Source organism: Corvus moneduloides, chromosome 6, assembly GCF_009650955.1.
Source record: "Corvus moneduloides isolate bCorMon1 chromosome 6, bCorMon1.pri, whole genome shotgun sequence".
NCBI classification, from domain to species: Eukaryota; Metazoa; Chordata; class Aves; order Passeriformes; family Corvidae; genus Corvus; species Corvus moneduloides.
In genome coordinates, this window is record NC_045481.1 from 12,279,067 (window position 1) to 12,296,031 (window position 16,965).

The following is a 16,965-nucleotide window of genomic DNA, read 5'->3' on the forward strand; positions in this document are numbered from 1 at the left end:
CAGGGAAAATCCACCATCCTGAAGTAAGTAGATGCTGCAGAGGAGGCAGAGGGGCTCAGGGTTACCTCTCATAAAATTATTTTCTCTGAATTTTCCTGCCTCCGTGTTGCCAGTGGTGGCACATTGGTACACTGGGGCAATGGAACCAAGGGGAAAGATTTCTCTAAGTACTACAGTTAGCAGAAATGAAGTCTGACACAAAGACACTCTGAAGTCCTACCAATCCATCATGAGGGGCCATTCTGGATACTGGAGTTACACTTCACTGATTCCTCAAACTGGAGCTCAAAACCAGCTCTTTCAACCCAGTAGGACCAAAGTTCCATGAAGTTCAGTGCTTGGTACACTAATTTATAGGTGCCCTTACAGAAATCAGTGTTAATCCAGATGTGTGGTTTGGGCCTCCAGCTGACTGTGACAAATTCCTCTTTTCTTTCCCCAAACTAATTTGAAATTTCTTCTGAATGTTGTTTAGAGCATCAAAGTTTGCAGAATATGCCATGTCAAAGTAGAGGTATGACACTCACTGGTACTTAAACCCTGCCTGATGCACTAGGATGTGCTTTTTCATTACTGGGCTCTGTCTCCCCCACTCTGCTTTTCAATCTGTCACGCAGTCACTGGTCATGTAAACGTCTGCAAACATACTGAACATGAGTAATGCAGCATCTGTTGCTATTTATTAAACCGTGGTTTATATCTTTGGAGTACATGGTATTATCCTTCATAGATGTGGCTTTATCTCTGTTATTACAACAATACGGAATTAATTAAGAGTATTAAAGTTTGTGTCTAAAAAAAGGATATTCCTAACTTTTATCTATGGAGGCAACGTTTTCATATCCAGTCTCTCCTAAAGGCAGCATCCTTTGGGAAGATGTGATAGACACATTTAGGTAAATATTATTCCTCCAGCACACATGGTTTCCATTGCAATTGATCCCCTGCTGTTTCCTTCCAAGCACTTTCCTCTGTTACATACTCCACAATGGTGGCTGAAATACTGATCAGCGACAGCAGAGGCAAATTGACTCCAGCAACGGGGAGTTTTAAGGGCAGCAAATGTTTATATCCGAGTTTGTATGTACCGTAATTACTGAAATACAGTTTTTAGGCATGCACTGAAATTTTCAGTGGCATTGAAAGTCTAAAGTTGCTTGAGCTAGTTATAACTTAGTAAAAGGATAGAACAGATAAAGGCTAAGTGAGTGAGATGGGACATAAAGATAGTGCACTACAAAACAGCCACATGGGCCCAAAAGCGGTAGAGAAGATGCTTCCTCCTGTAGCCTCCCCTTAGGGCTGGGAACAGCTTGGGCGCTTCACACAGACCTGGCACAGAAGCTGCACCTGAGCCACTTGTGAGCTGCCTGAAACTTGGGGGTCACAAGCTGCTCACTGCAGTCTATCAGAGAAATAATCCTACACGCTTTTAAACTGGCACAGCCATTGGTAAAAGTCTCTTAGCAGACAATAACAGCAAGAAGCTGGGAAAAAGCAGGGTGGGAACTGCTTTGCCCAGTGACTGTGTTTCCTCAAATGCATGTCAAACTACAGCTCTACATGTGGCAGGGTGAGAAAACATTTTCCATCACCCAGGATTCACTGGGCACCATTGGGCTGCAGTGGATGTCACCCCAAATCAGACTGAAGCTGGCGTGCCCACCAGTGGCATGGGGAGCTGCATAGAGGTAAGAGGAGAACCAGTGCATGCACCAGCATATTTGTGGCAGCTTCTAAGTCTCTAGCACATGAACACCATTGGTCATAAAGATATGCTTGTGCCCTGGCTACTTCTCTGTGCCAGCCAGATGAATGTGCTCTCGAGGGTTCAGACTCTAAGTATGTGCTTACTCCTTTACACAGGGTAGCCTAAATGCCCTACAAAAGCCACTGGCTGTGGCAACAGCAGACCAAGCATTGTCATTCTTTAAAGCTTTCCTTTTTTCTTTACTTTATTATTATTATTACTACTTGTTAAGCACTCTGTGCTCTAAACTTTCAAGGCAGGATCACGTGGTCTCTGGTCCCAGGTCTAACTGCAGGTCTGATGCTGGAAGCTGCATTTATACAAGTGACGCTGGCATTCCCTGCAACTTCGCCATCTGCTGAGGGGCTGGACCTAACTGGCAGAAACCCTACAATGAGAACTCTTCAGAAAAATCTGCCACATGAAAGAAGCATCACACGACTAAAATACACAATGTTCCTTTTACCAGGAGAAATTTTTAAGATGGGAAGATCTTTCTAACACAAACTGGAACCACTTCAGCTTTTGCATTCTGTTTCTTCGTCTGAAATGACCTCAGGTTGGCCCTTGCAAGGCCTTGCTTTGGGCGAAGTACTTCTGACGTGTATCTCAGGAGGATGAGACATGGAATAAACTTCCATTACCCCTTGCTAATGTAGAGCACAGCAGATGTCTGAAGCCCTGTTCAGCGGGGTCGATGTAAAACAATAGCAGGTCCCTGGCAGGACCTTCCCTTCAACTTCCACAGGACCCACTGCAATGGAGAGAAGGGTCTGTGGCTGTCCATTTAAAAAGCCTTGCTGTCACAAAGCCTGCAGCAATGTGGCCATCACTAAAAGTCTTCTTGTAGTGCTAACTAGGAACTCTCACTAATTGATATCACTATCAGAGTCCTCCTGCCCCAGAGTAAGCAGCAGGGGTTACAGTGCATGAGAAAGACACCATGCAAAGGCATTGCTGCGGGTTAATTGAGTACTAACGAGCTGAAAGGCGTGGTCCTACACTACGAAACACGGGGAGAGACCATCAAAAACACAGCACGACCCCAGGCAAGAGATCAAGCATCTTCAGTCCAGGGGTGCCCCAGCTGCTACAAGGTCCCACATAGAAATGGCCACACCGTGTCGGCTGTGTCTCAAAAGCTGTAATTTCCTGTGTGGGCTAAGCAGAAAACAATGTGGCATCAACACAGAGGCTGTAGTGCGGCTCTCCTGCACAAAGCCAGCGACTTCCCCTAGGAGGAGGCATGAGGTCAGTGATGATTTGGGCTTTCCCGACCGTGCTACAGAATAGGTACTGTATGCTCACTGCTTCCAGGGACTCCCAAGAGCGGCACATTACACTGTCGTCTCTTACTGTCTGAAATTATGCTAACCCCGGCTATTTTTCAGAGGCCTCATTTACAATTTTAGCAAAGGGCGATTGCAGGAAGATCTTGGGACCACACTGTCTACAATTAGGAGCCTGCAAGTACAGCCGCAGAATGTCCTTCAAGACCTAAGTGTTCGAGGGGGCTCAGGAATACCCATTCACTGCTTGGGGCACTCACAGATTAGCCTCAGGAGTGGACAGTGATGCTGGGGGAGCTGAAGGTGGGAAACACTGGCATTTCTTCATTTGGTTACAGTAAAGACTTAGGCAATTAAAAACAAACTTTTCACAGCATGTTTAGAATAAACAGTCATTCTTTATCATAAGAAGTCACACCTTACATATAAATAATTTGAATGTTTCGCTCTTTCACGGAAAGTAACAGAGAAAAACCTTCAAGGTTGATACATGGGAGCTGGTATTAGAAATCACATAGAATCAACCCCAAATCCTGCATCCAAACACACACATCTTTGGATCCAGGGTTGACCTATACACCACTTCACTCCCCTGCACTGGAAGGAACTGAATGAAGACCCTCCTTGGAGGACCACCCCCATCATCAGCCTCTGGTTATGGATCCCAACCCTGCAACCTTGGCCTCATCACTGAAATCCAGTCCTTTACGTTTGCAGTAGTAAGAAATCCCAGTTTGTAGCTGCAGAAAGAACCATTGCCTTCCCCAAAGTGCATTATCTGTAGGTTTTGGAGGTGACTGAAATAACTAAGCCTACCCAAGCTGGACCCCTTGCAGCTATTTCTATTTCTTGGCTGACAAGCTGGCCAAAGCAGCAAAGCTAAGTATTGCACAGTCTAGCAACATTTGGCTAAACTGAGACCATTTATGTGGAACAGCAGTGTGGGAACAGAAAAGAAGCTAGCAGAGCAGCAATGAGAAATTTGAGCTTTGATCAAGGAGACAGCAGCATTTGACTCTATCTGAGCTGGCAGGGAGATCCCATCCCAAAGCAAAATAAAATATGTCATTCTTTCCAGCAGATGAAATTCTCCCCAGTGGTTTGTTCCTCCCAGGATCATTTTATGTGATCTCATTGTCTTTAAAGTCTTTCCCCTGAGGAAGCTGAACGTTTAATATAGACTACAGCATTAGTATCCGGTATTAAATCAGTCCAGCTACTCTGAAATGAGGCGAGTGGGCGTCCTGGAAAGGAAATAAAAACACAAGTTTAATAGAGGAGATAGGTTCACCTTGACCCATGCTATTTACTGTAAAAGACACAGGAACACACTGCTTGCACAATGGAGGGTCACTCTGCCCTGCCATAGATGTGTTTTACACTCCCAGTAAACTCCAGATGCTCAGAGTGTGCACAAGGAATGCATCATCCCACTAACCCCAGAGGCTTTTATGTCTTGCTTTGTTTTACCAAGCAGCCCTAAGAGAGACCAGCACGTTCCCACAGCTCTCATTAATCCAGCTGGCAAATTTAGGCACTCGGCATTTCAGTCACACATTTTTGTCATCTTTGGCCGCAAAGATGAGCTACGAAACTGTGAGGAAGAAAAATGTCAGGAAGGGGAAACAATAAAGACCTCAGGCGTGGTGCAGGATGTCAGGGATCAGCACCTAAGCAAGGCACTGCAGAGAGGGTCTCTGTCCCAAGTGCTTCTCCTGCATCCTCACCGCGGTTTCAGGCAGGGTTCCCTCCAGGCAGGCACTGCACACAGCACTAACAGCTGCCCCGGGAGGAAGCCAGATGTGCTGTGCTAGGCACAGCTCACACAATCCACTGCTGGTGTGAAACCTGGTGCCTCAAAGAGATTTATGTTGCATCCGTGTAAGAGCTCTTATGTCATTAGATCACCACACGTCAATTGCACACATGCCCACAGAAAAGCTGCTTTTTTGGTAGCTTGGGTTTGTTTTTTTAAATGTCATTGAGCCAACAAAACACAATTCTTCAGCACCACTGTGAGTGAAAACACTCATTTACCTCATTTAGTGTTTCACTTCAAGAAACAATTCAGCCCACACTTGAAATGTCAGCTAAATGAGATAATTTAAAATAATTCTGAAAACATGCTAACTGTAAGAGGCTATAATCAGAGCTAATTACAGGGACATTCTGGAAATCCCTTGGCTTGGGGCTTTAGTTTTGATAAAGGGGATAACAACTTGTAAGCTATGATTCTTTTAATTACAACAATAGTAACCACCTTCTTTTACACGGCTTCTTTCATCTCTAAAAACCCCATAGCTTTGCAATCTATACATACCACAGGGATTGTTTAGCCTAACACCAAAGTGAAGCCATCTCTGCAAGAAATGAGTAAGTGTTTAACAATACCTGGCAGTCCCGGGCAAAATTTGTAAGGAAAAAAGGTGCAGAGGGAGATAATTCCTCTTGTGTCTCCTTACAAACACTCAGGGGAATTCTGGATGCCCACAGTGGCAGCCATCTGATCTTGAGAATAAGGAAGGAAACTTTTATATGTGCCTGTAGACTCAAGGTACTATGGAGGAAGGCAGCAGCACCACATGGCAGCACCCTGTCACATTGGCCCAAGCTCACCTGTCCACGTCCTCTGCTGGGTGACGATAAAGCTTTGACACTGTGACTGGGAGTTACAAATGGCAGCAGCTTCCTCGGCACTGTGGATGGACAGCAGGCAGCCCAGGTGGCTGTAGGAGGGCCAGCACTTGTAGTCTTCTCCTTCCACCATTCGGAAACCCTTCAGGGAGATGTAGTCTGGGGACAGAAAGAGGGGGTCTAGGGAAACACTCTAGGTGCACTTTCAGGGACTAGTTAGGCTGCACACCTAATGAGTGAAACTCTTAAAAGAATTGCAGCAGTGACAGACTGAATTGACCTGCCAAGATGGGGTGGGGGCAGCTGCGAAGTTAAAAGAAACCCAAATCTTGGCCTTTGGTTCTGCTATGGAGCACAGGACAGCAATTCCCCCAGGAATTGGGGGACAGGGGTCAGAGCTCTCAAGGGTGAAGTGACAAGGCTGCCACCACAGGGGTGCATAAGAGGAGAAGGCTGATATGCAAACCCACAGGCCCTTCACCTTTTCCCTGGAGAAGCCAACCTCACAATAGCCTCTCCTACACCCCAGCCTCAACAGCAGGAGCTCGTCACAGATCCAGCACAAAGCTACATGGGGCACAGACTGACCCACCCATCATGGTGCCACCCACAGAAACAGGAGACTGAGGAACTCCAGTGGGGAAAGGGAGGCCAGATCCTGCTCCTGACGAGGAGACCTGACAAAAGACCTGACAAGCCTGAGCAGGTGCTGCTCAGGCTATTGTTCACTGACTGCTAAGTCTCTCCCCACCTTCCCACACCTCTAGGATGGTGATCATTTTGGCACAGTGTGAAGTCAACAGACAGGTGTTGTTGGAAAATACCAGTAATTCCTGTTAAAGCTGATAGGCCTTCCATGCAAATGACCAGATATCTTTGTTCATAACGGTGCAAATTATAGTTCTTTCACATGTAAAGAGATTTCCTCCTGCAAGCCACCATCACCCCCCACCTCATGTGAACACCCAGGAAAACTCAAGCCACAGTAACCACTGGATTTTTGAAGCCTTCCTTTTGATCAGCCTCATCTCTACCACTGAATGGGTCCTTTTCAGAGGAATGCACCTCATAAAGGCACATTTATCCATCCGCAGGTCCAATAAAATGATCTTCAGAGAAAAGGAACTGAGAGGGCACCAAGGCCCCAGTCATCCCACCACACTCATCTCGATGCTGTCATCTCCCCACTCTATGTTTTCATAATAACCTGTGCTCAGCAGACAGAAACCACACAGTGAAATGGGAAGTTTGAATATCAGCCCAGAAAACTGACCTGTTGGTCCAAAGGATAAGGATATCCTGAGACAAGAGCCACTCACGTTGTTATCCCAAATACATTCACTTGAAACACTGATGCTCATTCTGAGTATTTAGAAGCAGTGCAAACACGTGTCCATTTGTAAGCCAGATTGTCTGCAGTGCTTTTACTTTGCAAAGCAATACAATCATGCATAGCTCCCATGGAAAAAAACAACAAAAACCTGCTCCAAAAAAGGCGCTTCTGGTGCTTTTTCTAGTGACTGCCTGAATGTATGGGAGATCAGAATTTGACCAGTTACCAAGTGCCTTGCTCCCTCAGCAGTTACTTTACTTAGAGCATTCAAAATCAACTACCTTTTAAAAGAAGAGGTCTTTTCTGCAGATAGAGGCCAGACTTGTACAGATGTAAAACCTTTTCAAAAGCTCTCAAGGTTTCATTTATTCCATATCGTAAATCACCTATATTTAAGGAAAAAGATGACAAAGATAAGCAATTCCTCGAAATACCACTTAGAGTCTTCTAATAAAGAAGTTTATGAATATTAGCTGGTACCTGTTGCATTCAGAATATCACTCAAAAGGGGCCGCAGAGTTGGTGGTGCAGAGTGTGGCAAAAGATAGGTGAAAAAATACCTGCAAAAAATCCCACAGGCTGATTAGAATACAGTGCCTTCATTTCCCTGGTGATTAAGTTGTCTACATTTTCCCGTGACTTGATTATCCACATGCAATTAGTAGGTCTGCTTTGGTTATAAAGTTATGTTTGAGCACACCTTGGTGCCTCAGATGGTTCCTGTAAGTTGGGCTGGAAGCCTGGTCCTTGCTGCATGAAATCTACCTTGCAAAGGTTCATGCAATAAAGATTCCCCTCATTCCCCTGGGCCATTTTTGTATACTAAGCAATGTATTTCCTACCAAAAAAAAAAAAGGACCTGTATAAAAGAAGACTGATACAAGACCTTTCTCTTGCCCTGAAAAGTTTGCCCTTCTTATTGCCCCTCAAAAGTCAGAATGACTCATTTCCTGACCCTTCCACAAAATTCCTGTTCTAGGAAGACAAGTGCACAAGAGACAAGTGCAACTGCAAGGCTGCAATAATCTATGTAGTAATCTATTCAGTGCCCTTTAGAACTGAATCCTGGAAATCCAGGCTCCCTTACTAAGTCCTTCTGTGTAAATATCCAGCTGCCAAGGCTTCCTTCCAGGACCTGACCTGCCAAGCATCAGTGGTGAGCAAAAGTCCCGGCGTTTTCAGCTGATGGCCACGAAGTGCTGCAGCAGCCTCAGCCCCTTGCCTGTTACCTGCTCCATTGCTCTCCCATAGGAGCCCATAAGGAGATTTGGAATTGAAGGGAAGAATTGGACAGCCTGTTCCCAACAATGGGGACTCAAAGCTGGTGGGCTTTTGCAGGTAGCCTGCACTGCCACTGCTTTCAGCAAGCACAGTCCATGGATGTCAGGCACCAGGGCTTGTTTGACAAACAGCAAATTCACAGGTGCAAGCTCTGGGGCAAGTTTTTAGAGGGTGTTGGGGAAAGGGAGCAACAGAAGAAAGATGCCTTCATTCTTATCAGACAAAAACTACACTATTTTCGTGCCTTATAAGGAAAATAACTTGCTTCAAAGTGATCCTTAACTACCCTTTGACAGAGGTGAGGGGAATCACCGAACTGAAGAAGCACTAGGTGCTAGAGGCTGCATGGCAGAGCATGAGCTCAAACACTCCAGATCTTCCCCCAGGTAGCTGGACATACCGATACGCATTGAACAGATTCTTCTTTTCATTTATTCCTTCGCATCTCCCAACCACAGAGCATTTGAGAGGGAAGCTTTTGGTAGGAAAGTCGAGTGTGCAGTCATTATCTTCCTTGCAAGACAGCTCCTCGGTGCTGGCATCATCCATGTCTGTCACTTTTAGGTTTCCATCCACCATAACAAACTGCCTTGGCTGGAAATCCAAGAGGACTATTGAACCCAGGGGGGAATGTGCCAAGTAAAACAGCAGCTTCACAAGACTCAGGCAAATCTGAGGAAGACAAGATGAATATGCATGGAAAAAAAACCAAACGAAAAACAGCTATTAAATTGGAAGTAGAACAAAGGGGAGGGCATTCAATTAAATTAAAAGGGAAAAAAGCATATAGAACTTAAAAGGTAATTATATGTATGCTACAAAATTTATTATCAACATTGTCACAGGATTTGACTGGTAAGTAGTTTAGCAACATTTTTTAAAAATGTGTGTACACAAAAAGAGACATTTGCAGTTAGAAGAACTAGAGGAGAAAGCTGTGAGGAAAACAATAGCAGCCTTCATGTTTCAGGAGCTATATTGATTTGCTAGCTGAAATCAGAAGGGTTTTTCCCAGTCTGGCATAAAACTAATAGATTCCCCTCCCTTCCCCCATGCTGCTCAATACAGACTGAGGCTCCACGGTCATTAATACCAGATTCATGCCTTGCTGCATCACTCAGCAGTATGAATTTGGGCACACAATCATGATTCTGAAGAATTAGTCAAAGCTTGCAATGTATTTATTGCGAGCTTTTTTGCTTTTATGACAACTTTCTGGCAGCATGGAAAGGCCAGACAATACCTGACCCAGCAGAAAGCTCGGTAAATTATTTTTAACAATCTAGAGCTAGAGGACTGCATTTATACTGCACCAGCACTTTGCTCAAGTAGCTTTTTGCAGCAGTTTTCATTCAGTATCAGGAGCCCTGGCATCAGAAAAGCTGCATCCTCAGCTAGGTGTGCCAGGCAGCCCCACGTCACCCTTCGCTGCTGCCGATAGCGATCTGTGCAGGCATGAGGGTTTTTTCCCTTGGAACATCTCACACAATCCCTGGTATCTGATGTGGCTCATCACAGGGGAATCCCATATGTTTAGACACCCTAATTAGGAAACAGGACCAGACAGTGCCAGTGTAAATTCTGAATTAGTGTCTTCTGCAGTCAAGGGATTATTAAAATCTCTAATGCCACAATACCAAACTCTACCAGGAGCTGATCCAGCATCATGGGTTTCTAGCTCTACAGGAGACTTTGGCACATTTAAGATGAGGTGCTAGGAAAGCTATGTAGAAGCCAGCACGGAATTGAAGAAAGGAAAACTCCACAAGCCAAGAGAAATTACTCTAGAAGCTCTGATGCTATTTTAACTTGCTTAGTGAAGCAATCATAAGAATCCTAGCTTTGCATCCCACAGCTGAGCGAGCGTGCTTGCCACACTCCCCCTCTGGCTCAGATGGCAAGGTTCCCCTTCAACATTAAGGACCACATGCAGACAGGGATTTTATTTTAAGAGTTTTGTTTTATTTTGCCCAAAGCATTTCTTGCTGACACTAAGATACCCTTGCTTCTCCAGGATGCTTTTTTTCCTCCTGGCACCCAAACAAGTAGGATTGAACCCCCAACTGAGCCTTTGAGGGAAACAGTAAAACAAGCTATAACCAAAGTCACCACGTCACAAGTCATTTATATTCCTGGGGAGCATATGGGTCCCTACGCAGGATGCCTGGGAGACGAGGCAGATCTCACCAGCAGGGCTGGAATCCTAGCACCTACAGCAGGAGGAAAGTAGTTTAGTAGTGATTTTACTACAGTAATTCCTAGAGGGCCAAGATCAGAAACACCACACAAACACATGGTGGGGACAGCTTGCTCAGCTTGTTGCCTAGAACAGGTAACACATAGGGTACCACAGACTTGGAGCATGGTGAGGTGGCTTTTCCAAGTCAGACTCGGGTTGCTGAGGGGCCTCCTGACCAAAGCCCTTCTGCATAAATATATATATATAAGCAATATAGAGGCAAAACTAACGTTACAGTGTAATAGAAAGGCATTAACCACTGCCCCAGCATCGAGTACGATTTTGCGTCTATTTCCTCCCAGATGAAGTTCTTTTAACACCGCTCTGTAGAGAAAGAAACTAACTGTGAGACACCAAACTAGGGCTGTGTAATGTGATTTAAAAGGAATGAAAAGGAAACGATTTACAAACAATTTGTGTGATCAAACAGAGTGTCGGCAGGAGAATCCCGTTTGCCCCAGCGGTCACCACCGGTTCTTCGCCGGTTTACCCAGTTTGTGGTCTAAAACCGACTGATAAAACCCTTTTGCTTTGTTTTCTTACTTTAAATCTTTCCTCCCAGGGGGTCTGCAGGAGCTGAATCATCTCCAGCGGGGATCCTAGCTCCAGCATGGCTGTGACCCGTAGCTCAGCATCTCCGCTGTTGTCATAGCATTGACCGTGCAGCTGCGGCAGAGTAGAAGCCACGGTCGGGGCGATGTCGCTGCCAGTGCCAGCTGATGGCGGCCGCCCGGGGACAGCGTGGGCACCACGGGCTCAGCCCCGGCACTGATACCCCCGCCCCGCCGTGGCAGCACCTCCCGCAGCCCCTCGCCCCGGCGCGCCCGCCGTACCTTGACGATGCCGGGGTGCTGCAGGCGCTGCAGCAGCGTCACCTCTTTGAGCAGCTTGTAGGCGGCCAGGCGGCGGCAGCCGGCCGGCACCCCGTACCGCTGCACGCACCGCCGCACCTCCCGGCCCGCCCCGTGCACCGACTTGAGGGCCACGGTGCCTCCGCTCGCCAGCGCCGCCCGCGCCACCACCTTGGTGAAGCCCCAGCCCAGCACGCTGACGGCGGTCGCCCGGCTCAGGTCGCCGCAGCCCAGCCCGCCCGTGGCCGCCGCTTCCCCGCCGCCCGCCGCCGCCTCCAGCCGCCGCAGGTCGCGCCGCCTCTGCCGCAGCTCCTCCCGCAAGCCCGGCGGCAGCAGGAGCGGCGGCGAGGAGCCCGGCTGCGCCTCATCGCCACCGCCACGGCCGGGCGGCAGCGCCGGCAGCGCCAGCAGCGCCAGGGCCGGCAGCGCCAGCAGCGCGGCCGCGCTCAGCCGAGCTCCGCGCCGCGCCCGCCCCGCCGCCGCCGCCGCCGCCGCCATGGGGAGCGGGGCCGCCCGGTGCCGCCGCTCTGCCGCCCGGTGCCGCCGCTCTGCCGCCCGCGCTCCGCCGCGCCGGGGAAGCCGAGCGCCGTCGAGGGGGCGTGTCGGGCTCCCGTCGCCCCCACCCCGCCGGCCCGGCCCGACCTGGCCCGGCCCGGCCCCGCGGGCGCACGGGGCAGCGGCGGCACGGACCGCCCAGGGAGGGGAGGCGGTGGCGGCGCGGCGCAAGCGGTTCTGGAGGAGGTGGCCCGGGGTGGGATCCGGAGCTGCCGGGTGCGAGCGGCACATCCCCGCAGACACCCGCCCACCCTCCAAGGGCGGCTGTTTATAGCAGAACACGCCGATTTCACGGGCGTGGATTTCGTCAGCCGTGCTAGAGGGTGCCGCAGAGTATAGCCGAGGGATATATACCGGGTTAAAATCAGTGAGAACTGGGATATCACGTTTCCCTGCCGCTTAAAACGCTCAGGTTAGGTTTCTAAGAAGAGGAAGCACTGCCAGTTTCTCTTATTAGAAGGATAAACCCTATTAGATTGAATCAGCAATACACTGCCTAAGCACGGAATTGGAATTTTTTTCCAGGGGGAAAATAATCAAACCAAACCCGTCGTCCAGCAGAACCAGCCAATGATGGCAGAAAACACACATTTATCGTTTGTTTGGGAGGCGATCAGATCGATCGGTGTGGTGACACAGCTCAGGGCTGCCTCCTGTGACACACGTGTACCTGCGCGGGAGAGGAAAGCGTTTCCGACGCGGGTGCGAGAAGCAGGACAGGTGCCTGCCGCGGCTCTGTCACTGGTTTTAGACATGTGTCTGCACCAGGCTCTGCTGTGCAGAGAAGTCAGTCAGGTTAGCTTAGGGCAAAGGCAGATGCAGTTCGTCTGCTTCTAATTTAGGCAATATGCAGTTAACTCTCCTCACTGAGCAGCCTGGAACACCAGACAAATGGGTTGATTCACTTTTTTATTTATGTTTATGCTACTGGAATTAGAAATGAAAATAATCATCTGCCTCTCCACCTGGTCTACTTCATCTTCTGCCCTAATGTTTTCGGTGGCATAACTAGCCACTAGACCCTCCCCAGAAAGGGAGTGGGTGATGCATGGTGTAGTTGGGGTTGGAGGATGCTGCTGCCCTGCTCCTGAGGGACACGGCCCTGCTGAGAGCCTGCAGCTTCTGCCTGCACCAGGAGGAGGGTGGCAGGTCACCCACCAGCATACAGTGGGTGAGATTGCACAGGGTTTGTCCTGGCTGTGATCAAGCAGTGGGACTGCTCTGTCCTGCCGTGCTGCCGCTGCCCTTGGACACATCTGCCCCATCTTCTCCCCTCCATGCACCACAGTGCCAGTGCCTCTCTTCTGACTCACTCATAACACACTCTGTGTGTTCACTGCTCAGGTCACACTCACAAGTCACCCCTGAAAGGAACTTTTGTGAAACATCCCTAAGAAATTCAACTTTATTGTCACAGCCAGTGGGATGGAGATTTTCAGAGATTACAGCAGGTCAGCTATCATGACTGGTGATCCCCAAGGCTATTTTAATAAAAATAATGAATATAAATTATCACTTTAAAATAGGTTCCTTCCCAAAAGCCTGCAGAAAGTTTCTCTTTCAATTCTTGTTGGTTCAATACCACTGGAACAGCCAATGAGACAGGGTAAAGTGCCTCAGCAGAGCACAGTTGCTCGGTAAAAGAACAGGAAAAATGAACTCTGAATTCAGGTAATTTCCAGATGGCAGAGTTTGGGGAGGGAAGGCAAAACTGACAGTCTGCCTATATGTAAAATAATCAAGTGGAAAATCTCAGGCTGTCAGTACTTACCCATGCACAGGTTAGAAGCTAATCCCAGAACAGGTCTTTCAGTAGTTGAATTTCCTTTGTTGCATTTTAACCTTAATAGCTCTTTAATTACTGTTCTTATTTTCAAATCAAATATACATCTCTGTCATATTAATGAATATTCATTGTCACTGGAGAGGTATTAAATGCATTTTTACCTGTGTTTCCAAGGGAATAGATGCCAGCTGTGTGTACTCTTATCTAATTTCAGCCTGTCCTCAGCACTGTAATAGTATCAAGACCTATTAGAGAAGACCCACAGATACATAAAAATAACAATGAATGCTTATTTACGTGCTTTACAGTAGCACTTAAGGATTCCTGCCAAGATCATGGCTCTGCTGAGCAAGGCTTTTTGCAGACTGTGGCACAAGAGGTGGCCTTGCCTGACATAGCTGACACCTGAAATGGGAAACACAGCAAAGTGCTGCAGCAAGGATGTAGCAGTGGAGTATGTGGTCACTTGAGCATCTTCTAGTTCCTTGGAGGGTTCTGCCTGACTTTATTGCCTTTGATGGCATGTGAGCACAGTGTGGAGCAGATGGGTATGTGTTGTAGGTATCTGCTTTGTGATTGTCTTGTCTTGATAGCAGAGGCTGCATAAATCCAGGGAAGGCCTCCTGTTGCAGCTCTCATCACACAACTACACCAAGTGCAAATGCATGTATGGTTAACCTGTGTGCTTGCACTAGGCCCACCAGTATCTTACACTTTCTTATCTACATTCATTCCTTTATAGGCTATAGATGGAGTAGAAGGCTGTCCACTGTTCAGAAAGTATCAGGGTGTGCTGTAATTTCAATGAGTGTGATTGAATCCCATGATTCTTAGCTTCTCCTGGCTTCCTGCAAGGGCTAGAATGAGATTCCTCTCATGAAAAATTATCCTGGCACTAATGCTAGCTGGGCTCCTTCCTTGAAATGTATGAGTCTGTACATGAAATGTAGATGAAAAATTGAGAGTCTCCTGTGCTCCGGACTAGTTGGGGTGAGAAAGCATCCCATTTTCCCATGCCAGCACTGAAAGTGTTTGCCTTCTGAAAGAGAGACACCTCTGGGCGCAATTTCCCTAGCTGGTTCGCTCCTAGCCCAAGAGATCTAGGCAGCAGCATTTCCCTGTTTCTTGTTTATGACACTGATCTAGAAGGGATAAGATCAAGCTCTTGGGTTAGCATTAAAAAAACCTGGGGAAAAATCCTGGGGGGAAAGTTTTCACTCTGAGCACATACATGAAAGTCCTGGGCATCAGTCCAGAACAGGAGTTTATAGGTCTGGGAGAGGGATCAAAGAAACCTGCAGCAGCCACTTCAGAACAGGAGGAAGACCTAGACACCTCTAATAAAGAAAGACTCCTGGGAATACGTGTCATCACTGGTGCCCTTGCCTTGGAGGGCAGCAGTTACCTTGTCTCCTGCCAGCTGAGCTTCTGGCTGTCTCCAGACAGTTCCTGTCCATCTGAAAGTATACACATCTGGGGCAGGGTGAAAACCAGAGCAGCTGCTGGAGGGCAAGCACTTACCTGCAGAGTGCAGGGGCAGGAGCTCTCCTGAGCAGCCTGGCTTTGCACTTCCATGTCAACTGAGAAACCTTGCATCCAAGCTCCAGGCACGCAACACCGGCCCGTGTGTGGCCATGCCTGGGTGGCACCCAGGGAAAAATCACCCCACCAGCCATTTCCAGATTTCTCTTTGTATTGCCCAAGAGCAAGGAAAAGGATAAGAAGAAAGTTAGCTACAGGTAGGGCACCTGCAAGTGAACTAGGGAGACAAGCAAGTGAACTAGGGAGACAGACCTTGCTCTGCTTTTTTGCCTTACCAGCTAGGAACCCTAGCCAAGGGCTTGGTGCAAAAATGATTGCCCTGGAACTGAATAATGTGTTTCTCTTCCCCAGCATGAAGAAAGACTGCCTTTTTCTGTGGTGTCCAAGACAGCTGCAGCTCTCAGGTGTTTTTATAGCCCATGGCAGGCACAGCTGTGTCTCCCTAGGCACTTCTGGCCTGAGGTTTCTCAACGGGGTTTGGCAAAGCTGATGCCAGCACCCAGTTGGCATATAGGGCACCAGGAAGCAGCTTTCCTGAACCTGCTCCTTTTATTTATTTTTTTTTGGGGGGGTCAGATGATGGATCAGATGACCTCCTGGCTAGAGGTGCAGGATAAAACCACAAGAACACTGCAGGGCATTTGCATGGCCCCACAGGCCATCATCTCCTCCAGTGGTATGAGGGCAGCCTGACTTAGGAGCTGTGAAGGCTGAGGAGTGCTGCTGCTGTTGGGTGCATCAGCAATGAATGCTTGCCATCTGCTGGGAGGCAATCAGCCTGATAGGAGACTCTCTTGCATGTAGGGAAAGGACAAAATGTGCCACTGGTCCTTGAAGAGCTGGATGGCATTTGGGCTTGCAGAGAGAGCAGGAAGAGTATTCTCTGCGAAGGGTAAGCCCAAAGCAGTCAGAAGGCTCTGGTCTTGGGTACGTGAGGGCTGACAGAACCCACTGCAGAATTTTAACGTGCTAACACCCCCCTTGAGCCCTCCTTGGAGGTGCCTGACCCCACTGCAGATGTGGCAGAAGGCAGTAGGAGTTTGTGTAACTAATGAATCTCAACACATTCGTTGGTAGCACTGAGCAGAGCCCTGGTGTGGTGGCATCTCACATTTCCACAGCACAATTTGCCAATGTCTGTCAAGCTGTCTATGTGCTGGTCACAGCATATGCCACTCCTGTCACAGCCTGCCCCCCCACTCCCCACAGCACCGAGATACTGCCCTGCCTTTGACATATTCTCAGGATTCAGCCATTTGTTATGCCACCAGCACATCCAGCCTGACCAGCATGGAACATCCCGCTCCCTATTGTGTCAGCTCCTGGAACACACGTCCAGCTGAAGAGCCCTCAGTCTCCCCAATCAGGTTTTATTAATGTCTAGGAGGATATAATCAGATTTCCAGCACAAGGTCTTGAAGAGCTGGTCTACTGATAGATGGACTAAACCTTCCCTTGCAATACAGGTATTGGTACCCCAGGTGCAAGTCATGTTATTACACTGTAAGGTGTTGATTGTATTATTAAGAGCAGCATAAACCGTCTGAGGCTGCTATCCCACTGCTGCACTGAACGAGATGGTGCACAACAGGAGCAAAGTCAGGGAAAGCTCTGGCATCTTACTGGTATGGAAACCACCACAGGAACCTGACAGTGTATGGACTGTGTTCTTGCCCTTTTAATTCAGAAAGATAAGAAACAAAAG

General features: G+C 48.1%; 1 protein-coding gene across 1 annotated transcript; it reads right to left on the minus strand.

Annotated features, from left to right (window-relative positions):
• Positions 1 to 661: 661 nt before the first annotated feature.
• Positions 662 to 12,163, minus strand: LOC116445252 (extracellular tyrosine-protein kinase PKDCC-like). Its single transcript, XM_032111672.1, has 8 exons — positions 12,048 to 12,163; positions 11,360 to 11,858; positions 11,070 to 11,192; positions 8,688 to 8,959; positions 7,487 to 7,566; positions 7,288 to 7,392; positions 5,656 to 5,832; positions 662 to 4,283 (listed from the first exon to the last, which is right to left on the minus strand). The coding sequence occupies exons 1-8, from the start codon at positions 12,161 to 12,163 to the stop codon at positions 4,180 to 4,182; spliced, it is 1,476 nt and encodes a 491-aa protein (XP_031967563.1). The 3' UTR covers positions 662 to 4,179.
• Between the last annotated feature and the right edge of the window lie 4,802 nt (positions 12,164 to 16,965).